At 28.2% G+C, this 23,852-nt stretch overlaps 2 protein-coding genes across 15 annotated transcripts in view; one reads left to right on the top strand and one right to left on the bottom strand.

Moving 5' to 3' along the window:
* LOC128668679 (uncharacterized) overlaps positions 1-23,852 on the bottom strand; it is a 40,926-nt gene that overhangs the window by 8,389 nt on the left and 8,685 nt on the right. For 3 of the 14 annotated variants that reach the window (XM_053742110.1, XM_053742111.1, XM_053742113.1), the window contains exons 3-9: positions 21,454-21,539; positions 14,501-14,576; positions 14,311-14,437; positions 11,312-11,816; positions 10,183-10,473; positions 10,041-10,100; positions 3,755-5,395 (exon numbers count right to left, since the gene is read on the bottom strand). In XM_053742110.1, coding sequence (XP_053598085.1) covers positions 3,755-4,612 — 858 coding nt within the window. In that variant the 5' untranslated portion in view covers positions 4,613-5,395; positions 10,041-10,100; positions 10,183-10,473; ... (2 more) ...; positions 14,501-14,576; positions 21,454-21,539. Of the gene's footprint in view, positions 1-2,894; positions 5,396-10,040; positions 10,101-10,182; positions 10,474-11,311; positions 11,817-14,310; positions 14,438-14,500; positions 14,577-21,453; positions 21,672-23,852 lie in introns of those variants that run through there. The other 11 variants (XR_008404326.1, XR_008404327.1, XM_053742117.1 and 8 more) reach the window with 11 other exon arrangements.
* On the top strand, positions 1,862-23,795 carry LOC128668681 (putative uncharacterized protein DDB_G0274435). Its single transcript, XM_053742125.1, has 3 exons — positions 1,862-1,988; positions 22,425-22,487; positions 22,569-23,795. The coding sequence occupies exon 3, from the start codon at positions 22,611-22,613 to the stop codon at positions 23,130-23,132; it is 522 nt and encodes a 173-aa protein (XP_053598100.1). The 5' UTR covers positions 1,862-1,988; positions 22,425-22,487; positions 22,569-22,610; the 3' UTR covers positions 23,133-23,795.

The raw sequence follows: 23,852 nt of genomic DNA, 5'->3' as shown, positions 1-23,852 counted from the left end.
TTTTCTGATATCATGTATACGTGAAATGAATGAGGAAAAAGTTACAGGGCTTTAAATGACCACAAAAAATGAAGTTCACTTATCATTGACATTTAAGTTAAAGAAAAAAATATTTTTTCAACTACACTTTTCGATGACATTTAAAGCACTGTAACTTCTTTCTCATTCATTTGACGTATATATGATATCAGAAAATTTTTGTAGGAAATTAAATTTCCTTTATGACTAGCTTGTCAAAATTTGAAAAATAAATTTTTTAATAGAATAAAAATAAAAAAAAATGTAACACTGTGGAAACTAAATTTTTGTCGATCTCTGAAGTCCTGTAACTTTTTCCCAGTTCCTTTATCGTATATAATACTTCATTACTTTTTTGTAGAAAATTTAATTTCCTACAAAATTATACTAGGTGGAATTAAAAAAAAAATTTTTTTCATAGTCTTAATAACGAAAAACTAAAATAGAAAATTTTTACGTGTATTTTAAATGGGAAAGAGACCCCCATTTGTGATAGCTCGATTTTAAAGATATTAATGGCTGAAATTTGGTGAGGATTTTTTGAATAAAATAAAGTTACTTTTGAGCCCATAGCAGGTTAAAAAAAAATATTTGTTTTTTTTTGGGACACCCTAATATATATATGGGGCGTTCCACGCCAAATCGGACACCATTTAGCTTTTGCATCTCGGATGTTTTGGAAACTTTTTTATCTTTTGGTATAGGTTGAAAGAGGCCCTCATAATTTTTTTCAAATTTTTTCCTCAAACCACTATCGAGATATCAAATTTTGAAAAATATAGAGATTTTTTTTTCAAGCTATGCTCATAATGGGATAACGATGGGATCTATTTTTTTTCGGTTTTTTAAATTTTATATTTCAGTTTTTTTTTTAAAGAAAAATGTGTAAAAAAATATTATGCTCAGGATTTACCATTAATAATTATCTGATTCACAATTATCAAAATTTTCAAATTTTATTTCCACAGAAAAATTATTAAACGTGTGTTATGTCCAATTAATTTTTTTTTATTAATTTATTTTATAAATAAATTTACGAAACTCCTCTTTACAAAAGCACGCGAAAATGCAGCGTCAGTTTTACCACCATTTATGCGTATGAAAGTAGCACGGCGATTTTTGCAATGATTGACGAATAAATAAAAACTTGTCGTCATTTTCCACCAATGACAACAATTTAATTACTCCCATCAAACATCAATTAAAAGTTTTCAAATAGCCTGAGCACCATGGCTCAGGGCCTTAGTTGTTGATCAAATTTTCAGATCTCGAGTTCTACGATCCGCGTAATACGGGGTCGTGGTTGTTGATCAGATCTTTAATTTCTAGTCCTAAGGTCCGCGTAAACGGCGTCGATAACCCGTAATCTTATTGCAAAAATCTGTCCTAGAGAAAGCAATAGGTAACCGTCCTTAATAAAAGGTACTAGGCCGATATCATATCGTGTAGCGGTATTATTTTGTTAACAGCGGTTTATCTTACATTTAGATTCAGTTAAGTTGTAAATTGATAAAGGTACTAGGCCGATATTTTCATATCGTGTAGCGGTATTATTTTGTTATTTACAATTATTATAAAATTCAGTCCGGCTCGATCGAATGGTGACACAAAAAGCAAGTGTAATTATTTTCCGATCTCGGGTTGAGATAATCTGCGCATAGAAAGCCAAAAGGCTAAATAAAGATGCATATATTAAAAATAATAATAATCAATTAAATGGTTTTACATCTTTTATAAGTGAAATCCATTGTAACAATTATAGTGTATAAGTGCTGTAATTGAAAAGTTGAATAAAAAGACAAAAGATCACAATCTTAACCTAGTGAGTTCATTTGAAAATAGCACATAAGACTTTATCCTACAACCCCAGCCGCGTCCATTCAACCAAATCCATCCGGAGGAGGCCGAGTGAGCTGCAAAGTTTTGGAGAGATAAAAGCCTGCCGTGTTAGAAGAAAGAATCAGCTAAAGGTAAGTGAGAGACAATATTAATATATTTGCTCTCTGTTGATCGAGTAATAAATGCAACGTAACCAAGCTCGAAGGCGTTTGGGTTCACACTCTTCGAAAAACTCACATTAAATAATAAATATGGGAAGTTAAAATCTTCCTCGTATTCTTTATTGTTGTCCGCAACCTCCATATCGCTCGTTAAATTTTTCTATCGCTACCAAAGGGAGAAATTCCGGATAATTAATTTAAATCAAAGCGGCGGACATAACACGTGTAAGGAAATAGATGTAAATTAGTAATAATTTTTCTGTGGAAATAAAATTTGAAAATTTTAATGATAATTGCGTGTCAGATAATTATTAATAGTAAATCCTGAGCATGATATTTTTTTTACATATTTTTCTTTAAAAAAAAACTGGAATGTAAAATTTAAAAAACCGAAAAAAAATAGATCCCATCGTTATCCCATTATGAGCATAGCTGTAAAAGTTGTAGAAAAGGTTACAGTTTGCTGTGAAAAGTTATGAGGAAAACCGATCAGTACGTGTTTTTTGTAAATCGACAATTTATACTTAAAATTTGAAATTTCAATAGTAGCGTAGTTCAAAAAATTTTTTTTTTATTTTTCACTGAAAAGATGTCTAAAAACAAACATATTTTGTCTCTATGAAAAGTTTATTTAAACCACTTTTCGCGAAGGTATAGGCGTTTGAAAAAAAAATTTTTATTTTTTTCAAAATTTGATATCTCGATAATGGTTGGAGGAAAAAATTTGAAAAAAATCACGAAGGCCTCTTTCAACCTATACTAAAAGATAAAAAAGTTTCAAAGAAATCCGAGATGCAAAAGCTAAAAGGTGTCCGATTTTGCGTGGAACGCCCCATATATAGCAATGGTGCGAGGAAAAAATATTTTGCAGTTTACCTTTAATTATCATGACGAATGACATAATCAATAATAATTATTCTTTTTAACGTTATAAAAAAAGTGTTTTTTGACTTAATTTTTAAAAATTTACCAAAGGTATTTTTTGTTATCTTCGTGAATTAAACTCTCAATAAAGATCTGCGTTCTAAATATGTACATCGGTATTTTTACATTAACTAGTTTTTTTTCAATTACGTATTAAGAACTTTCCTGCAATATGGCTATACTACTTTTAAATTTGCTCAACTATTTACAAATGATTCATCAATGTAGATAAATATTCCTAATCACCAAAACATCCTTTTGGTATTTTAATAATATAATGTTGCCCTTGCACTTCACATAATATGCATGGCTGCTTTATCATTTCAGGCTTACATAAGCATAGATTTTCAGTGACAGTACATTTTTCAATATTGCAAACTGTTACATTTTTTGTTTGATGAAAAAATTTCTTATGTGTTTGTATTTTGTCATAGAAAATATAAATTTTTTTTTCAGCATTATCCGTGCTGAAGTAGCAAATATTTTTTATTTTTCCAATATTACCATTCTTTAGCTCTATGACAAAATCATTTATTTTTTGACACAAGCGGTAATTTTCTGAAGTATATCGTTTACCATTATAAATAAATCTGTTGAATGATCGACATTTTTCGGTCAGATTTAAAAGTTCCTGCTCTTTTATATTTAATTGATAATCTTTGCCTCTACCAATTAATATACAACCATTTACTTCAAAAGTTTTTTTTAGTCTTCCCGTTATGTTTTATTCGCAAAAAATTTTAAATTAATTGCTTTTCTTTACTTTATTACCTAATGATGGCAAAGATTTTTCGAATATATTTTCTAGCTACCTGAATATGAAGATGAGGTGGGCTTTTTTCCATTTTTAATACGAAGTGGTTCTCATTTTCGAAACAGAAAGCATTATGACACCATAATGGTCCAAGATTTAATATACTCTTTTCCATATGCAAAAGAAGGTGTATATTGTACGTCATCGCATTTTTACCAAAATATTCCTGATATAGAACCACATATTTGATTAAAAAAAAACCAGCCACAAACAATTCTTTTTTTTCAATCTTTTCTGATAGCATAATATTCAATGCTTTCACTAGCAACGCCAAATGATCCAAATATTTCTTTGGGAGGATTCCATTAAGGCAAATCAATGAATAAAAGAGTAACCATGATCGCCATTCAGATGCTTTCCAAATTTCTCTTTCCGTTACGATTCTTGGAGACCGGGTTATGCAGGTTGGATGTTTGAAGCTCGTCATTCTCTCATTAATAATCTGTAGCTGATTTGGACTACCGACGTAATATTCTTTACCGAAAGATGTTAACAATATATCTGTGTACTGTTTCACTGCAACCAATAAAAAAGCATGCATATAATTTGGGGACATCCCATCAGCTAAATCAATATATTTCAAATTCATTAGCGATGATGGTCCCCAGACGCCCATAACATCTTTCTCATAATCACTCTGACTCGTGAGTACCATATTGCTTTTGATAGACGCATCAGTATGATCTGGAGGAATCGTTGTGGATACTGTAAATTTTCTATATCCATCAACACATTCTGTTGGATGCTCACGAAATGTACATCCATATAAACCATTAAACTTTTTCATAATTAATAGCTTGCATCTCGCTACTGAATCAAAAACAGCACATATTGGGATGAATTTGCTGACTACCATTATATCTCCTCATTTCTATTGAATGCCTTGCTCCGATAATTTATTCCCCTGATCAACAAATGTTTTCAAAAATAATTGCATATTCGGTTCTTTCTCATTAATCCATATACCACACATAATCATATGCTTAGTCTGTAGCTTATGAGGCAATTCATTTATAATTGCATAGATGTACCAGGTTGCAATTTTACTCAATTTTAATGCTTGACAACCATCTGTATTAAATGTTTATGTTAAATTAAAATTATTAGATCAGGGATTATTCCCAGTTGATAATTTTTTATATATTTGTCCATCGGTAAGATCTTCTATTGTATTCTGGTCCAACTTTTTCTTAATTCTTTCAAAACTTTCGATTAAAGCTTCTTGTACTTCACAATCTTGCAATATTGTTTTAAATTGTGTTTCCATGTCTAAAGTTAAAAAAAAAGAAATTTTTGATGCAGTATCATTATTTCCACAATTTGCACACTTCAATTCTTTTGAATTTGAATTCTTATGAGCACCAAAATAAAACAAACAATTATTACAAAACATATGGTAAGTAATGATTTGATCATTGAGCTGCATTATTTTAAAAACTTGATACTTTGAGTCCGGAACCACTTTATCACCGAACAAAGTATCAATTAGTGACAAAATTGCTGTTATAGTTGTCCACGATAGTTACCGCCGAATTCCCAACAGTAGCGTCATTAATAATGCTTCACCTCGTGTAATTGATGTACATTTACAAAGCGATTGATTGTAAAAATCTTCAGCGCTGTTTTCATTACCTTGGTTCTACAAGCAAAAATAACATGAAGCTATTATAACAATTATTTATCTCATAAATATGACGTCATTAAAATCAAAGGAGTGTATAGAGAACTTTTTTTACCAATTTATTAAGAAATTTGGCTATGCGAAGATCAGTTGAACAAATACAAAATCAATTTTTTTTTTTCAATATATGTTCTTTTGCCTTAGTTTATTATAATGAGGATATTATAAAAACGAATAAAATAACTCAAATTATGACTTCACGAGACAGAATTGTTAAATTCTTTTTTATAAAAATTCAAATATGTGGTCATTGACTTATCCTTTTTCATTGAAATTTTTTCAATGAATTTTTTCACTTCGGGAAATTGAAATAACTTATGCAACGAAATTATTAAAATATTAAATAATTCATATAAGCATTACAATAGCAGTAACAAGAAGTCGAGTATTTTTATTGTTGTTCATTTACATTAATATTTTAAAACATTAATTAGGTTGTAAGGCTTTGCAATTAGCCCTCCTGTACTTTTATTGCCTATGTTCATTGAAACTAAACTAATTTGGAGATATAAAAAAAAAAAAAACAGTACGCCTTTCGGCCATTATTTTAGTTCTAATCGTTACTTCTTGAAGCCTTGAAGGCAGTTACGAAAAACAACTTCATATAATATCTTTTCAATACCCGGGAAAAAATATTTTTATCAAGTTATATCAAATGTTATTGAATTTTATAAGATTTTATAAGATTTCACAGCAAAAATTTATAAAAATTCATATAATTTTATAAAATTTTATATAGTAAGATCTTAGTTAAGGACGTAATAATTAAATGAAATTTTATATAATTGCATGAAATCTTATAAAGTTTTATACGATTTCATAAAATTTTATACGATTTTATAAAGTAAGATCTTCGAAGGAAAGTAATAAGTAAATGAAATTTCACAAAATTTTATAACATTTCATAAAACTTTAGAGAATTTGATGTCATTATTGCATCTAGCGCGAGGTTGCATCTTGTAAAATTTGATAAAATTTCACACAGTTTTGTAAAATTTTATTGTAAGTAAGTTAAGTAAGTAAATTGTATTGTAAGTTTATAACGTTATAAAAACTGTCATATGACAACTGTGTGCATACAGTTTTATCTGATTTTGCTATAAAATTTATTAAAATGTTATAGAAACATTGTCCCTGGGATCTTATTGAACTTAAAAAAATTTTTTGATCGGATCACACATGACTGATTCATATCATACACATGAGTTTATACTCCTATATAGTTATGTCTACATATGATTAGACCTGATTACGCTCAATGTATATATGATCCAGAGAGCCAAAGCTAAGGATTTCAGGAAACACTGAGTTTTTGCGGACTTAAACACTCTAAATCTTGTTTTTAACTTCCCGCTAAGAAAATCGACGATTTTCAAAAATTTCGGGAAGTTATTGTTTTCACCCCGATTTTCGAAAATCGAGTTTTCATCAGATGTCGACGTTTTGAGGTCCCAGGAAGCTATTCTGACTATTTTCAGAATGATGTCCGAGTGTGTGTATGTGTGTGTGTGTGTGTGTGTGTGTGTGTGTGTGTGTGTGTGTGTGTGTGTGTGTGTGTAAACTCTTTGTAACTTTTGAACTAATGAATCGATTTGGATGGTTGAGGTGGCAATCGAAAGAACTTGTTGGCCATCAACTTTCCTGAAAATTTCAGATTATTTGATCGAATAGACTCGAAAATATTTGCGAATTACGAAAAAAAAAAAAATTTGTTTTTTAGTTTTTTATTGATTTCTCAAAAACGACATACGATCGACTTCAAAATCTAATCAGCTCTAGTACTTAATAAAACGCGTCGATTGCCACCTCAAACATCAAAATCGGATAATTCGTTTGAGAGTTATCGCGGGAGAAAGAAATGGTGAAAAACGGTTTTTTCTAAATATTTTCGAAACGACTGACGCGATCGATTTCAAATTTTAATCAGCTCTAGAATTCAATAAAACGCGCCGATTGCCACGTCAACTATCAAAATCGATTGATTAGTTCAAGAGATATCGGCGTTGAAAAGTTAAAAAAATAACATTTTATGTTATTTTTTTCGGATAAATCATAATATAACGTACTAAAATGTGCCTGATATCATACCAACTCATCTTTTTTATGGTTTCTTTTGATCATATAATGTCATCGAACTTGGTTTTTAGTTTAAATCATATTATCAACAAAAAAATCGATAAAACGTAGTTTTTAATATTTTTATCGGATATTTCATATTTTATTGTTTCTTACATGAGTCAAAACTTATTTAAATCTTGATTTTGATCCCTGACATTGATTTCTGCCTCAATACACTTGCTTTACTGAACATAATCAGGAACTAAATTTTAAAAACCGCTTCATTGATGATTTTCGATTCTTAAATTTTCAAACTTCAGCATAACAGGTAACTTGTTAGAGCTTGAAAAGATCGTAAAAAAAACAGTTGCATGTAATAGCATTTTCGAGCTCGAAGAGCTCGAAAATATATCTACACTAATGTTTTCGAGCTCTTTGAGGTCGAAAACAGCGGGAAGTTTTGGGGCTGGCCCGCAGGGTCAACCGACGCCCAGATTTTTTCTAATGATATTCAAAGTAAATAAACAATATTTTCAATTGCTATAAAAAAAAAAAATTTTCATTTTTGCGGGCAAAAATTTGTCAACTATCAATTTAAATTAGATCCTCATTACTCAAGGAACAGTTCAAAGGTTTCGCAATTAATTCAAAAATATGAATAATTAAAAGTAAATAAATTTAATCAATTTTTAACTTTTCTCGCCTCCAGCGGAAAGCGTCAACTTTCGTCCCGCTGTGCAAAACGAAGTTGCCGCTTTCTGCCTCCGTCGAGGAAAAAAATAGTATATACCTCGGCTTTGCCTCAGCCAACAATTACGTGAGATCTGAGACATTTCTAACTTTACTTCCCTAGGTGTGTAATGTACTTTTATGTCCATTAAACAATCGATAGTTCAATTATTCAAATCGTTTTTTATATATAATTATAAATGAAATTATGTATAATTTAACCTGATCGTGTATGAAAAATAAGTCAAATTTGCAATAATGTCCGAATTATTATAAAGTTATATTATTATAAATGACTGCTATAAAATATGGTCGATAAGAATTCGTGTGTAATCTTAAATTCATCCACGCATTTTCCATTTCTAGAAGTGGCCAATGGACGAGCGGAGCAGACTCAGGGTAGCCACAAAGAAATGATTTCGAAATTCCCTGATATTCCCCGATTTTCCATTTAAATTTTTATTTTCTTTTCATTTTTAATAATTTAATTTGATAATTAAATCATGCGAGACACCATAAAAAATGGCAATAAAATAAATTAATATTGCCTACTTTGGACTATTCGATGTTATAAATGTGTAAGTTAAAATATTTAATAAGAAATTTTATAATTCAAATAAATTTAAAATACATTGGTTACAAAAATTAAGGGATACTAAAAAAAATTTTTAATTTCTTAGTAAATTTTAACAGTATGTAACTCTAAAAAAAAGGTCGTAGAACAAAAATAAAAAGGTAAACTATAGCTTCGAGTGTCTAGTTTCTGATCTGGTCTTTAAATTTTTTTATATACACGGTTCCGGAGCAATCAAAAATCAATCATAATTATAGAAAAATATTGATTCAAGCTTGAAGACCGTTTTTAAGATGAGCATAAATTCGGTAAATGTCTCTTTTGATAGTTTTCTTAGAATTAATACGGAACCGCACAAAATAAAAAAACTTAAAGACCAGATCAGAGAACTAGAAACACTTAAAACTACAATTTGCCATTTTGTTTTTACTGATAACCATTTCTCTTCGAGTTACAAGCTGTTGAAAATCACTTAAAAATTTGGAATTTTTTTCATATTCCTTAATTTTTGTAGCGTATTATTGAAAATTTTTTTAAATTTTGAACTGTCGCAATTAAATCCCCGGATACTTTTCGAAATTCCCTGACATTTCCCGGTCGAATTAAATTCCTTGATAATTCCCGGTATACTCGGTTTGTGGTCACCCTGTCAGACTACAATCCATCGATAACAAAAGTTGAGCTGCATCGAGGTGGAACATTAATTGGATGGGTGACCCATCCCAGAAAAAAAAATGATTTTACAAAATTTTATAAAACTTTAGACTGAAAATGGCCTGGTAAAATTTCATAAAACTCTATAAAATTTTATCAAAATTTACCAGGCCATTTTTAGTATAAAATTTTAGTGTATTTTTTTTATTGTTAAAATTTCTTAATTCATTAGGAACGAAAAATATTATTTTTTCTTCTACTTCTGCAGTAGAATAAACTTTATGAAAAATTTTTAATTATGAATTATTAGCAAATAGCTCCGATTACAAAATTTTTGAACTACATGTGTATATTATTTGGTTCTAATTATTTATAAAGATAAAATCAAAACTGCTAAAGTTTAGGATATATAATTTTTACAGCTTTCAGAATTTTTATATTTCAAAATTTATGAGAAATTCGATTTTTGATATTTTTCTATATTCTCACATTTTTATATTATTGATAGGGAAACAAATTTTTTTACTCACTCTTTTAATTTTAGCAACGTGATATTTATTTTCATTTTATTTGTATTTTTTAATATACCTCATCATGTCGATCATCAGCAGCCTCATGAAAGCGTTCATCTGGAAGTTCTTCTTCAGCCTAATCAAAAAAGCACATTAAAGATACAATATAAAAGAATTTTCTTTAAAACTTCAATTTCATATAATGTGAGGATAATTACGTCAAACCAAGCTTCTTTACATTCAGTTGATTCACTATATTCATCACGAAACCATAAATATCTTGTAGGTTCATGTTCATCTAATTCATCGTGTAGCCATAAACTTGAGCGACTTTCTTCTAGCTTCCCATTTTCCTTATGATTACTCATGTTCATATCAATAACTTCAACATCTTGCTTACTGGACAATTGTTTGTTATAGCCAACATTTTCCACAAAATAGTTTGAACTGTGGCTATAGCAATTTCCAACATCTTCGACCGCTGAATTTTTAATCTCTTGGTTCTCCTGCTATAACACATGAAGATAAAATTACAAATATTCCAATAAGGCTAAGAAATCATGATACTGAAATCATCAGATATGTGAACATGTGTTATTTTTTAAGCAAATAAATTACTATTGATAAAAAATTTTTAAAAAATTGCACTCATAAGTTTTCTAAACTTCTACATGTGGAATTTTTTTTTTTGATTTTATTTATTGAAAAAATGTTTTAAAATTGTCAGATGTTCTGTAATTTCAGCATCATAAGAAATCAAACTATGCTTTTCAGCTAATGTTTCTCTTATAATCTTTTTGCGCTACAAACGTTCAGGTACTTCTAAAAACGTATCAGTTTATAAATTAAAATCATAAATATTAATTGCTTCAATTTTTTTGGCAACAAAATTACGTTTTTTTTTTTCTATAAAATGTATTTGTTATTAAGATTTATATTATGAATATTTATTATATAATTATTCTTTACCTTTTTTTTAATTAATTATATCAATTATTTTTACAACTAAGCATTTTGCTAATTTATCGTTATCATTATAGAATAAATATTACTTAATTTATTCTAAACGCTATCAAATTGTTTCATCGAGTTTTCATGGTAGATGAAATCAGTTAATTTGAAAAAATTTCTGACACTTTAGCACTCCAATTTCAAAATAAATCATATTTCCGCTAAATTTATACTATTCTACGCATTTACCAACAAGAATATTACTCAGTTTTGTAGATTAATTATGATTTTGTTTTTCTTTAAAGCTTGCAATTTTTTAAACTAAAAAACATCATTATCACTAAAGTGTGCGTATCTTTAATAAAGTTATTATTAGTAAAAATAATTAATACTTACAGTAATAATAAGCTGTTTCATTTTGTGATAGTAAGTTGAACGAGGCATTACACATTTGCCGTAACGATCGAGATATCGTTAGTATGGTCCCCGGCGCATGTTGGGGGATGATTGTAAACCGTTGGTTATTAAGTTATCCGAAGAATATATTTTATATTGTGCTTCACTTGAAATTAAGGTTATAGTAACGGTTCTCAAAGAAAAAATATATTTTCGAGAAAAGTTTTTTTTTAACAATTATTAAATATAAAAAATAGGTCATAACAATCAATGTAGTGGAATAACCAAATAAAGGGTTATCAATATTAAACAAAAAAAAAACAATGTCTGAACAACACGTGTACTATAGGTACTGAAGTATACAGCCTGATACAGCTAAATGAGTAGGACTAATATTCGTTCTCTTCAACGCATGATCCTCTTACCCCCACCACTTGTTTCGAATGTAAACAGTCAGACCCAGAAAAAATTTCCTATCTCGCCGGGTTGCATATATGATATAAGCCTGAAGTTAGCAGAGACAAAAGAAAATAAAATATTTAACAACGAATATCTTAAAAAATTTTAATTATAAACAATTACATAAATAGGATAGAATATTCTATTGAAATAAATTAGATATGCTATTAAATTTTAATTATTTTTTTTTTTTTTTTTTTTTTCAGTTCAATGTTTTGGATTCATTAAAAAAAAAAAATAGTTTTTAACAAACTATCCTGACATTTTAAATGATCGGAATAACTTTATATTATTGTATCACTTTCTTAATACCACTACTATCTAATAGCACCTTCTTTTTTTTTTTTTTTTATAATCGAAAAAAAATTTTGGCACGTCATAATTACTGAAAAAATCTTTGAAAAAAAAAAAAAAAAAAAAAAAAAATTCGAAAAATTTCTTGCGCCAAAAATTCTTTATTTTATGTGCGTACATCGACTGGATTATAAAGTATTTATAACGCACCAACTTCGGCAAAATATTATATATACATTATGTAACAAAAGATGAACAATAAGTGTGTGACATAAATATATTATTATTATGATTATAATTATTTTTAATTATTATAAAAGTGATCGATTTGATGATAATTAATGTTCTTACAATAGTACCTAATTGAGATAATACGCAAAGTACACTAGCACACACACACACACACACATACGCGCGCGCGCGCGCGTGTGAGTATTATGAATACTTTAAATAGGTATATTTTTCCAATTGCCGCCTGGACTGTAAGTCACAAAAGAAAATAGAATTTAAACATCTAGTTTAAATATATATTTTACCTAAGTGTTAATAAAATGGGTAAGAGAAGCACTCACTATGTGTGCGTACATTAAGAAGTGTAAAAAAAAATAATTTTTTTTTTTTTTTTTTTTCAAGATTTCAGTCTCAAAAGTTTCTTTAGAACCTAAAAAAATCCTGATAAAAAATCAGCTCGATATCTCGAAAATTGCGCAGACGCTTAACAATTTTATTTTCCCATTAAGAATACACGGAAAAAAATGTATTTTTAAATATTTCCTCAAAAAATTAAATGAAAAATTTTTTTTTCCCAAAAAAAATCAAATTTCCCACAAAAATGTCCTAAATAGCCATATTCGTAACTCTAATGCAAAAAAAGTTAATGACCTCCAAAGTTCAAGAAAAATAGATTTTCTGTTAAAGATTGCGAATTAAAATTAAAAAAAAAAAATACCACCAATTAAACAACAACAAAGTGAAGACAGTAATTGCACAAAAATATTATTTTTGTTTTTTGAAATTTAGTGGCTTGTAACTTTTTTTTGAGTTATAGTTACAATCATGACAATTCAGAACATTTTTGTAGGGAAATTGATTTCCTGTATAAGTCTACCAGTCATAATTTTTTTACTTGTATTTTAAATCGGAAAATCAAATTGTCAAGCACCAGTGAAATTTTAGAGATATCTGACTAATTTCTTAGGAGGATTTTTTTTCGCTCCCAAAAAAACTTTTGAGATTATGCGACCTGAAAAGAAAAAATATTAATTTTTTTTAACACATTGGTCTACACACATTTTATACTATCAGTCTTTCACGGTACATACTCTCGAGCTAAGAGTTGTTTGGCGCATGCGTATATGATCAGCTGTTCTCGCACATAAATATAGCAGAGTTTAACAAGGTTTGACTCTCGACTGCAAGTGTTATTTCCGCGGTGACCATCCTCTTAAACGCATCAAACAGGCTCGCACAGGCCCAAAGATATAATCATGATGAGGTATGCTCAAGTTGAAACAATTTCAGATAAAAAGATATCTACGACGGACACAAAATTCATAAAAGATTTTAAAAATTACAACCAAGTGACTAAAAATAAAGTTTATTATGTACTGAAGTTCGGAAAATCCGTCAAATGCATAATATTAAAAACTGAAAGTAAGTATTTGAAAAGAAATTACTTTCGTAAAATATTTAAAATTATAATGAATTGTTAATATTTTTCAATAGTAGTTTATTTTACATGACATAACATTATTAATTTTTATTTCTTGCAATTTAATCTTTATCAGTTAATGTGATGTGGGTAAAAGTGAAAAAAACTATTTACTTTTCTTATTATTATGCTTTTTCAACAACAATAAAAATATTTTATTCAAATTAGATATTTTCACTATTTTTTTTTTTACATTTTAATTGACTCTATTGCTATATTTATTATTATTCAATCTATTCTCGTTGGTGAATTTTAGAATTCTCACTGATTAGTCGAACGGTAAAATTTTATTTTATAAAAAAGCGGGATGAACTATAGAAAAGATCGAGATCAAAGTTAGCAAGACCCAGAAATAATTTAAAAGATTAAGCGAGTTCACGAGCTAGAAAAAGGTTTTTTTTATCGAAAAAATTAATAGAAATTTCGAATAAAAAATTGTGACCTTACATTTACAACTTAAAATTTTTGAAATATAGAATTTGACGAAAGATGAGTGCTTTTTTTTATATTATGAAATTTTTTTTTTTTTTTTTACCTTTATATTATTTTGGATTAGTATCAAATTCAGCATGTTTTTTACATTATTAGTCCATTCCAGATAACCAAAAAATTGAATACATTAGCAATCGTGGGAATATTTCTTCCATCTTTTCATAGTTCAACTACAAATGAGAAAATTTTCCAAAGTGAAAACTAAGTTTTTAAGCATAGACTTAAATACATACAATTGTCAATTAATTAATTATTAATTAATCTTGAAAAATCTCCGAATGTTTGAAGTAGTAAATTTTTTTATTGTAACTAAAATTTAAAAAAAAAAAAATTAGTTAAAACACATCGATATCAAGTTTTTTAGTACCTAAAAAAATTTCTCTGGCTTATGTAAAAATTTCTTTTTGAAATTCAACTTATTTGTAAATATAAATACTATATAGGCAGTCAGATGTTATTCAGTGAAGAAAAAATTGAAAACCTTGCAAATTTATCAGTTACCCTGCTTAAAAAATCTCATAAGATCCGATAGCTTCTTATGAATTTTCATAGGAATTTTATGAGAATCAATGAGTTCTATGGGAAGCGGGAGTCCTCTTCTCATAGAACTTACTGAATTTTATGAGATTGTATAGGAGGTATTTAAAAAAATTATTTTCTCATAGATTCTGATAAGGGATTCTTTATAAGAATCTATCGGAAAATACAAATGTTTATAAAAAATGAGTTTTTATAAGGTTGGATGGGATAAAACATTCACGGGATTTATAGGGATCTATAACAAAATAATAAAATTTACAAAATTTCTATTCAGTTGAGAATGTATGAGGAAATGATTTAGTCACTAACAAATGGAATCTATGAGAAAATAATAAAATTAGCAAAATTTTTGTTTCTATGAGAACGTATGAAGAAATCATTCCGTCAGTAATGATGGGACTCTATGAGAAAATGATAAAATTGACAAAATTTCTATTTGGATGAGAATGTATTAGGAAATGATCTTGTCACTTACAACTGGAATCTATGATAAATTGATAAATTAACAAAATTTTTGTTTTAATGAGAATGTATGAGGAAATGATCCTGTCACTAATAATTAGATCCTATGAGAATATAACAAAATTTATAAACTTCCCGTTTGTATGAGAACGTATCCGAAAATATTTTTACCAGTCACAATTGGATTCTAAAAGAAAATAATAAAATTTACAAAATTTCTGTTTTAATAAGAACGCATGAGAAAATGATCCTGTCATTTATAATTGAATTTTATGAGAAAATAATAAAATTTATCATATTCCCGTTTGTAAGTTCAATGACTTACAAACGGGAATATGTCTCATATAAGTTACGGTATTTACGCATATAAACATATTAATCTAGTCAACAAGTGCCTTTTTGACGAAAATCTGTCCAAGACTACCGAAAATTATGATTAAGGTCTGATTTGATTCGAAGTGGCATCTATAAAAAAAAAATTAAAGTGGAAATTTGGGCCTGCCAAAAATTGTAAGTTATTAACAATTTAGTAAAAAAAAAAAAAAAAAAAAAAAATGTGGTTTGGTTTGTTACAAATAGTTCAACAACTATTTGAGATATCCAAAATCTGTAAAAAGATCCTCAGAGAGCAGGAAATTTCCAAAAAAAAGTCCTGTCTCTCCGAACTGTACCAACAATATTTATAATTTTAATTTAGCGGTAAAAATAGGACTAAAAACGTGTAGCAGCGCATGCACGTGCGTTAATAGAATCAATTTAACTGATTAAATATAAATATTAAGAAATAAAAAAAATTTGGTTCTTTCTAAATACATGGATTAACAATAATCCACCGAAAAAAAAGGAATTTTATTTTTTCGATTATTTTGTTTTTTTATTGCTAAAAGCTATTTAACAATAATTTAAAAAAAAAATTTACTTACATTGTTCAAATAATTATTATAAACAAATGCATTGTTAATACGATTTTAAAAAATTTTTTTTTGTGAATAAGATGCTTGATGAAAATAATGATTTTTAAGAAAAAAATCGTCCCTTAAAAAAATTTTTTTATTGCTAAAAAACGCATTTGCTAATTAACAATTTTTTTTGTTGCTTAGTATTAATATTAATGAACTATTTGTTTTTTAATCATAATTTATCATGTTCTTTTGTTTTATAAAAAAATAATTTTTCATTTGTTTACTAAACAAACAATTAGTTGTAAACAAATGAATTTTTACGCTATATTTTTTTTTAAGACTAAAAAAAAATATTAAAAACAAACATGTGTTTTTTTTTTATCGGAAAACATTTTAAGAATATTTGAGTCGAATTTTATCTGTTTTTTCTTGTAATTTAATCAATTTAATAAAGTTTCAAACTGTCATTTTTCAAGATTATGAAAAAAGAAAAGAAACGATTGAGTAACTTCCTTTAAAAAAATGCATTAAATGAATTTAAAACTATTACAAAAAATAAAGAGAACATCATATTATAAAAATTTCAATAATAAATAAAAATAATTTTTTTTAAGCTTAGTCTTGGCCATATATAGTACTGGATAGCCTTAAGTAAAAGAATAAATTTCGATTTCCAAATGCATGTGGTGGCCGAGCGGGCTATAAAGCACTTGACTTTGAACTGTTTTCAGAGCTTCAATCAAGGGGTCGTCAGTTCGAGTCCCATCACATGTTAGAAAATAATTAAAGATTTCTTCTTTACCGAAGTTAAAAAATAATGTACAGTAGACTCTGGTTATAAGTTGTATTTCTGTCTATACTCTCACTTACTTACAGGAAAGAATGAAATTGACGTGAGAGTGAGTAGAGCGTCCGATGTAACTTATAACCAGAGTCTACTGTATAACTCTCAGTGGGTTAAAATGAGTTGTCAACTAGTAATTAAATTATTTTTTTAAACAAAGAAATAAATGATTTTGTTTTCTTATTCAATTCAACTGAAAATAATTTCAAAATTTAAATTACTCCAAATAGTTTTTAATTATCTTAGGAAACAGAAATATACGATATTTCTCTCATTTTTTTTTATTATTATCTCATAGAAACCCATAAGTATGTCGCCTACGAATTAACGTTAAAATAATAAAACTATTTTCTCATTCATTCTTATACAAAGGTAAGACTGGTGTAAACTTGTACCCATAGAATCTTATAAGAAATTGACGCATTGCAAATTATTATCTCATAGATTCCCATAAGAATGTCGCTTACGAATTTACGTGAAAAAATAAAACTATTTTCCCATTCATTCTTTTACAACAAGAAGAAACAAGACGTCTATATTTCCAATTGATTCTTTTACGAAATGTATAAATACAACGCATTCCTAATCATTCTGATAAAAATGTGAACATGTAGAACAAATTTTATATAAGAATGAATGAGACATAAGTTGAAGGATTTGGTAAGTTTATCACGATATTTAGATATCGCGGCAGTCTCGCATCAGGTCGGTGAGCAACAGAGGGCAGCACACGCTGCTCACACGCCTCATCCGACATTGTTATTCTAATTATTGGTTGTTTACATGTAAGATTTTATTTAATTATTGCGTTAATTATACTTTATTGGTTTCTTACGTATAAATTGTATTTGAATCAGGAGATTTCACTGATTAATTTGCGTATATATTTGGATTTTTGTAGCGCTGGGAATATAGATGCGCATTTCATTTATGTGCTTATGATTATTTTGAATTGGTTGGCGCATGCACGTCAACGCAACAGTCGGCATCCGTAAATTTATTTATTATAAATAAATTTATTAGTTTTATGAATAAATCATTGGTTGATTTATCGGTAAATCATATTGACAATTAATTATGAAATATACAATTGGTCGTTTAGCGTCGGGAACTTGATAAATTACACGGCCAAAGTTATGTAGTACGTTGGTGGTACTGTAAAGAAATAACATGTGACAGTTGTATATCTCCATTGGTCAAAGTGAGATATACGACAAAATGGCGTCGGCCTAGGTGCCGGCATGAGATTCACGTGCTGCCGTGGTCAGGCGTGGGAAAGTCTCTGTAAGAGTAGCGTATGTGCTCTGTTACATTAAAATAATTATAAATTTGTCGCCATTTGGTATTTGAGTAGATAATATAAACCCATTGGCATTATTTAAGCATTTTTGATAAATCGCATAAAGGAAAATACATTTACCGTATTAGCGTGCAACCAAGGGAGTTGAATAATACGTAAACTGTAAGTACTTTTTTGGCTAATACATTGGCCTGTAATTTGGTTCCCGAGTTGACGATCATTTGTATATAGCATAAGCGTAAGAGAGATAGTGAATTCTGAGTATTAATAATTTGTCATAAGCATATGATGGAATGCGTGAATATTATACTCAGTAAATACGAATACAATCAGTGAAAATATTCAGTACTATTTTACCAAATATTGATTGTGATAATTATTTGGTTATTTTTTTCATTATCATTTATTATTAATGTAAATTATTACTGCTATATTTATTATTTTCTGGTGCGTATTATTATTTTATTATTTTAATTATCACGTGAGAGAGATACAAAGGTATAAATATCATTCATAATTGTTTTGTCCAAGAGTGCTATTTATCTTTATTATTTGAGTTTAGGATAATATTATTTGGTGAATACCGTAAAATTCACCATTGGAAATTACTGGCAATTCTTACTGGAAATACTTCAAATTCCTATATGAGATTATTTTATTTAATATTCATTTGCGACTAATATAATAATTTACCATTATTGAAGTATTATTCTGAGATTGTTCTCCTTGCATTATATTTAGTTTTGTTTATGTTCCCGTGCGAGTGAGATTATTACTTACTAATATTTATATATTCCTATGCTAATCACAGACGAGTGATTATATTTTGTACGTTCGATAAGTTATTTTTGCGTTTGATATGCTTATTGTTTAATCAGCATTATTATTTTGATTATAATTTTGGTATACGCATACTATCTTTATTTTTGTTGTAAGTGAACTACTATTATTTTTTTGATATTGTTTATGTGAGTATGCGATATATTTGATTAATTAATTTTTAATTTAAATATATTTGAAACAAATGGTCATCAACCCGGTAGTTATTTAAATTTATTTATTTAAAGTACTGCTATCTCTTTTCTTGCTTTCCTTTTCCTGAAATCTGAAACTGTTACCCTGTCATTAATTTTATTTTCATTTTCATTTTTCTCCATTGTTTTATTTTGAATTAATTTTGTTCGTGGGGCACACGAACTGGCGCCCAACTAGGTTGTCTAACCCAGCCTGAGCCGAGCTGCGGGTCCAGGGAGATTCAGGATATCTCCAGGTGGGACATTTTGTTTTGTTACTATTTTATTTTCAGTTTTTCAACCAACGGAGAGCCATAACGGCTATTGAGCGCCAACCACACTCCGCCGTGGGACGCGTAAAATAGAAGAGAACGTTATAAGTTTCTATCGGATTATGCTCGGTGCTGAATATTCTCATAGGTTCTAATATGGACTATCATTTTTCGATGGGACACTTTACCGATTCATTCTCATAAAATTTTTTTTATAAGAATCTATCGGATTTTTTAAGCAGGGTATATACACAAATATTAGACTGTGTCAAAATAAGTTTTTTTTTTTCGATTAAACGTATCTTAAAAGTTTCTTCGATATGAAAAAAAAAATTCTCCTAAAGTTTGATCTCAACATCTCAAAAATTAAAGTCGCGCAAAGAGGGGTTTCCTTTCCCATTTAAATAACATTTTAAAATTTTTTTGTTTTTATTTTTAAAATAACTACACAAAGAAATTATTTTTTTTTAATTTTGCTCTCGACTATTTTATAGGAAATTTTATTTTCTACAAAATTGTTAGTGTCCATTTTTTTCTAAACTCAATAGAAACAAAGGAAAAAAATAAGTAATGAATTAATAACAGAAAAAAATTTATTATTTTAGCTTATCAATTAATTAACTCAATTCACTTCATTATTCATCAAAAATTTTTGAATTCAACTTTGTTTTGAATTAATCACAAAATAAAATTTACAATAAAACAGAAATGAATTATAATTAAAATTAAAACAGAAATTAATTTTAATTATAAGGCCGAGAACATCAAAATAATCTTATAAATCAGACAAACAACACAGCAGACCAGGTAAAAAAAATGTAATCGGTACCATCATGTGAATATTTAATGTAGTAGATGTGTAAAAATATTGAATTTGAATTAATTAGCTTTTCAAAAAAGTATGACAGTCCTGATCTTACCTTATACTTGGTAATTACGTACTGAAAAAATATATATCTGTGTTAAAAAGAAATATGCGTAAGAAATTATGTCTCATGTACGGGACATAATACATGAAATATATTATTTTTGTTCGGATATTTAATTTAGTATGGAAGTTAGGCAATATAAGTTCAATGAGACATATCGGTATTTACTCAACGTAAAAGTAAACTCGGTCGATTAACAGTAATTGCTACAATTTCATCAATATTTCAAATAATTAAAAAACCAAAAAAAACAAACTGGCTCTCTTTCAAACTGGTGACTTATTTTCACGTGCCGTGATAATAATGAATCAAATCCATTTAAAACAAACATTTAAGTCGAAATTTAAAGAAAATTAAACAAAAATTCAAATTTCATTGTTATAATAATTAGCACTCGTTAAAAACTCAGCACTAATAACAGTGCATGTGAAAAAGTTTTTCTCAACAGTTATTAAGTTTTAATAGTTTTTTATAGATATCAAACTATTATATTCATTAGTATATTAGAGTTGATTGACAGTGATATTTGTTCTTTTAATATTGTTTATAATTAGTTGAACATGAGAAAATAGTTATCTTGAAAAGAAGAACTTAAAACTTTATTATTTTTGAGAACTCCGGAAAAATGCATTTCGTCGTAAACTTAGTCTCTACAAAATTAATTTCTATTTTCAAGAATAACGTTATTTTCCGACACGTAATTTTTGATTAATTTTCTAAGACATATTATGCTTAACCAACCAGATTAAAAAAAAACTAAATGGTCCAACTTTTGATTTTTTTTTCAAACGTTTAAAGTTGCAACTGACAATTATTTTATTTTGTAAGTTTGTATTACAAATAAAAGCAAAAAAATTCGTTCACTATGCTAAAAAATTATTTTTGAAAAAAAAAAAAAGATTTATTGAAAAAGTATAAGATTACCCGAATAATAATTTTGTTGGTATGCAGATTGAAACTCTTTATTTGGTTGACATTTGTTGATGTATCGAGATATGAGGAGATCAAAACTGAAATGTACATATATCTACTTAGGTCATGAAATATACGGAGATCAACGTACAGCTGAATAGCTACACATACATTACAACTTTAATAGCATTATAGCTCCATAATCTAACACATGGCGTGCAGACTTACGTAAATGTAAGAAGTTTATTCTCAAGTAAGCTCTAAAAATTTTTGAAACACTTGTTGTGTGTAATCAAAATAAGACATACCCTCACACGAATATGAACTTCGAAATTGAATGCATAGATTATTTTATTTTAATCCAAATAAATCAGCAATAAACAAAAAAAAATACACGTATAGAAAATTGGAAATGATTAAGCCTCTAAGCTAATCGATTTGTTCTAAAGAGCAAAAGACCATGAAGCTTAGGTCCGTTAAATAAAGTAAAAATCATTCAAACTTTGTTAGAGTAGCTTTTAGCGATTGTAAGATTCGATGGATATATTTGCTTAATTCAGCATTTTAGTGATTTTATTTACCTCTGTGTATCACGTGTGCCTTCGGAAAAAAAGTAATTATCAAAAAGACTTTTTTAAACAATGCTCAGCAATAAAATGTTAATTTAGGTATTTTTTTTAATATTAATACGGCCAATAGATAATTAAAAGTGCATTCACTTAGATTAAAAATACAAGCGAACGTGACATTGCGTAGTTTAATAAGCAAATGAAGGAAATGGTAAAAAATGCACTATCGATTGTAGATTGGTTTGCTTATATTATTATTATATATTATAATTTCAAGTTACAGAAAAAATTCCGCTTGTACATTGAAAGTAGAGCTTAACTTTGAATAAAATTTGTTTTTGGTAACTTAAATCATTATTCAGCAGGTGCGAAAGTAAAAATTTATTTTCAGTCATTAATTATCTTTATTTGCAGGTTCAACAATTAACTACAAATACTCATGGGAGGCACGTTAATGTAACTCATGGCAGTAATGAGGTGAGTTAAAAAATATTTTGAAAATGTGAAAAAATATTTAAAGCAGTGAAAAGTCTTTCTTTATCTACGACTTTGTTTCAGGAAGTACAGAACAATAATAACAATGAAACAATAGAAAAATTAATGGAGGAAAATAGGCAATTAAATGACGAAATGCAACCAATGCCCCGTCAACGACATTCTGATGATAATAATGAAGATCTCCAACGACTACAACGACAACAAGAACAACAATTACAAGAGCAACGACTAAAACAGCGATTAGAAGAACTACAAAGGCAACATAAACTAAGACAAGTCAAGGAATTAGAAGAACATCGGCGACGACAACGATTAGTAGAACAACTTCGGCAGCAACTACAACACGCCGAAGATAAAGAAGATCAGCGCATAATTGACCCAGTTCACATTGGAGGACAAATATACGTTTCTAGCCTTTCACATACCGAAGCATTTAGACAGTATAAACCATCAAAATTTATAACGGTAATGTCACATGCAATTTGGGGGTATCGAAATTTGGCTCTTCGAGCGGTTAAAATTACTAAAAGAAACCAAAATAAATTGCCATTAACACCTGAAAAGAGAGTGGTCCTGGAACACCAATATCATAAATTTCTAAAAAAAAAAAAGAAATTTATCTAACGAGATGGTCATCATGGAACGAAATAACATTAATACGTATTTAAGACGTTCTATTACAAGTGCAGAAAAGAAAGCAATGGGATCAGGATAATGCATGTAATATGGAGATTTAAGTTGAAACAAATACAGATACTGAAATACTCGATTTACTAATTTGCTCATAAATAATAAGTAGATCCTTACCGATTTCCAGCTACAAAATACAAAAAAATAACAGTTATTCACAAATATTTTTTTTTTTTCCAACTGGATCAAGTCTTCAACTGATTAAAGATAAAAGCTGCACTACACTGTGAAAATTTTCCAACAAATTTTACTATGGGTGCATTGTAATACCGGACCATAAGAAAACTGGTACAAAATTTACAAGTGTCCCATAGCAAAATGTATGCGCATAGGCCCCAATCGTGTCGTCTGTGCATACGTTTACTCTGGGACACTTGTAAATTCTGTACTAGTTTTCTTATGGTCCGGTGTTACAATGCAGCCATAGTAAAATTTAATAAGAATTTTTCACAGTGTATTAGAAATTGCTTAAAATTCGTAAAATACATCAGGAAATGAAGTAAAAGAAAATATAATGTTTATAATGTCTCATTTTCTAAAACATATTATACTTGCTGAAAACTTTCAAGATGTTACATTAAAAAATTAAGAACCATATATCTTAGAAGTGAATTATTTGTTCCACAAAAAAGGCATTAATACAAATTAATCTTA

This window comes from Microplitis demolitor, chromosome 9, assembly GCF_026212275.2.
Source record: "Microplitis demolitor isolate Queensland-Clemson2020A chromosome 9, iyMicDemo2.1a, whole genome shotgun sequence".
NCBI lineage: Eukaryota > Metazoa > Arthropoda > Insecta > Hymenoptera > Braconidae > Microplitis > Microplitis demolitor.
This window is presented reverse-complemented; position numbering and strand designations above follow the sequence as displayed.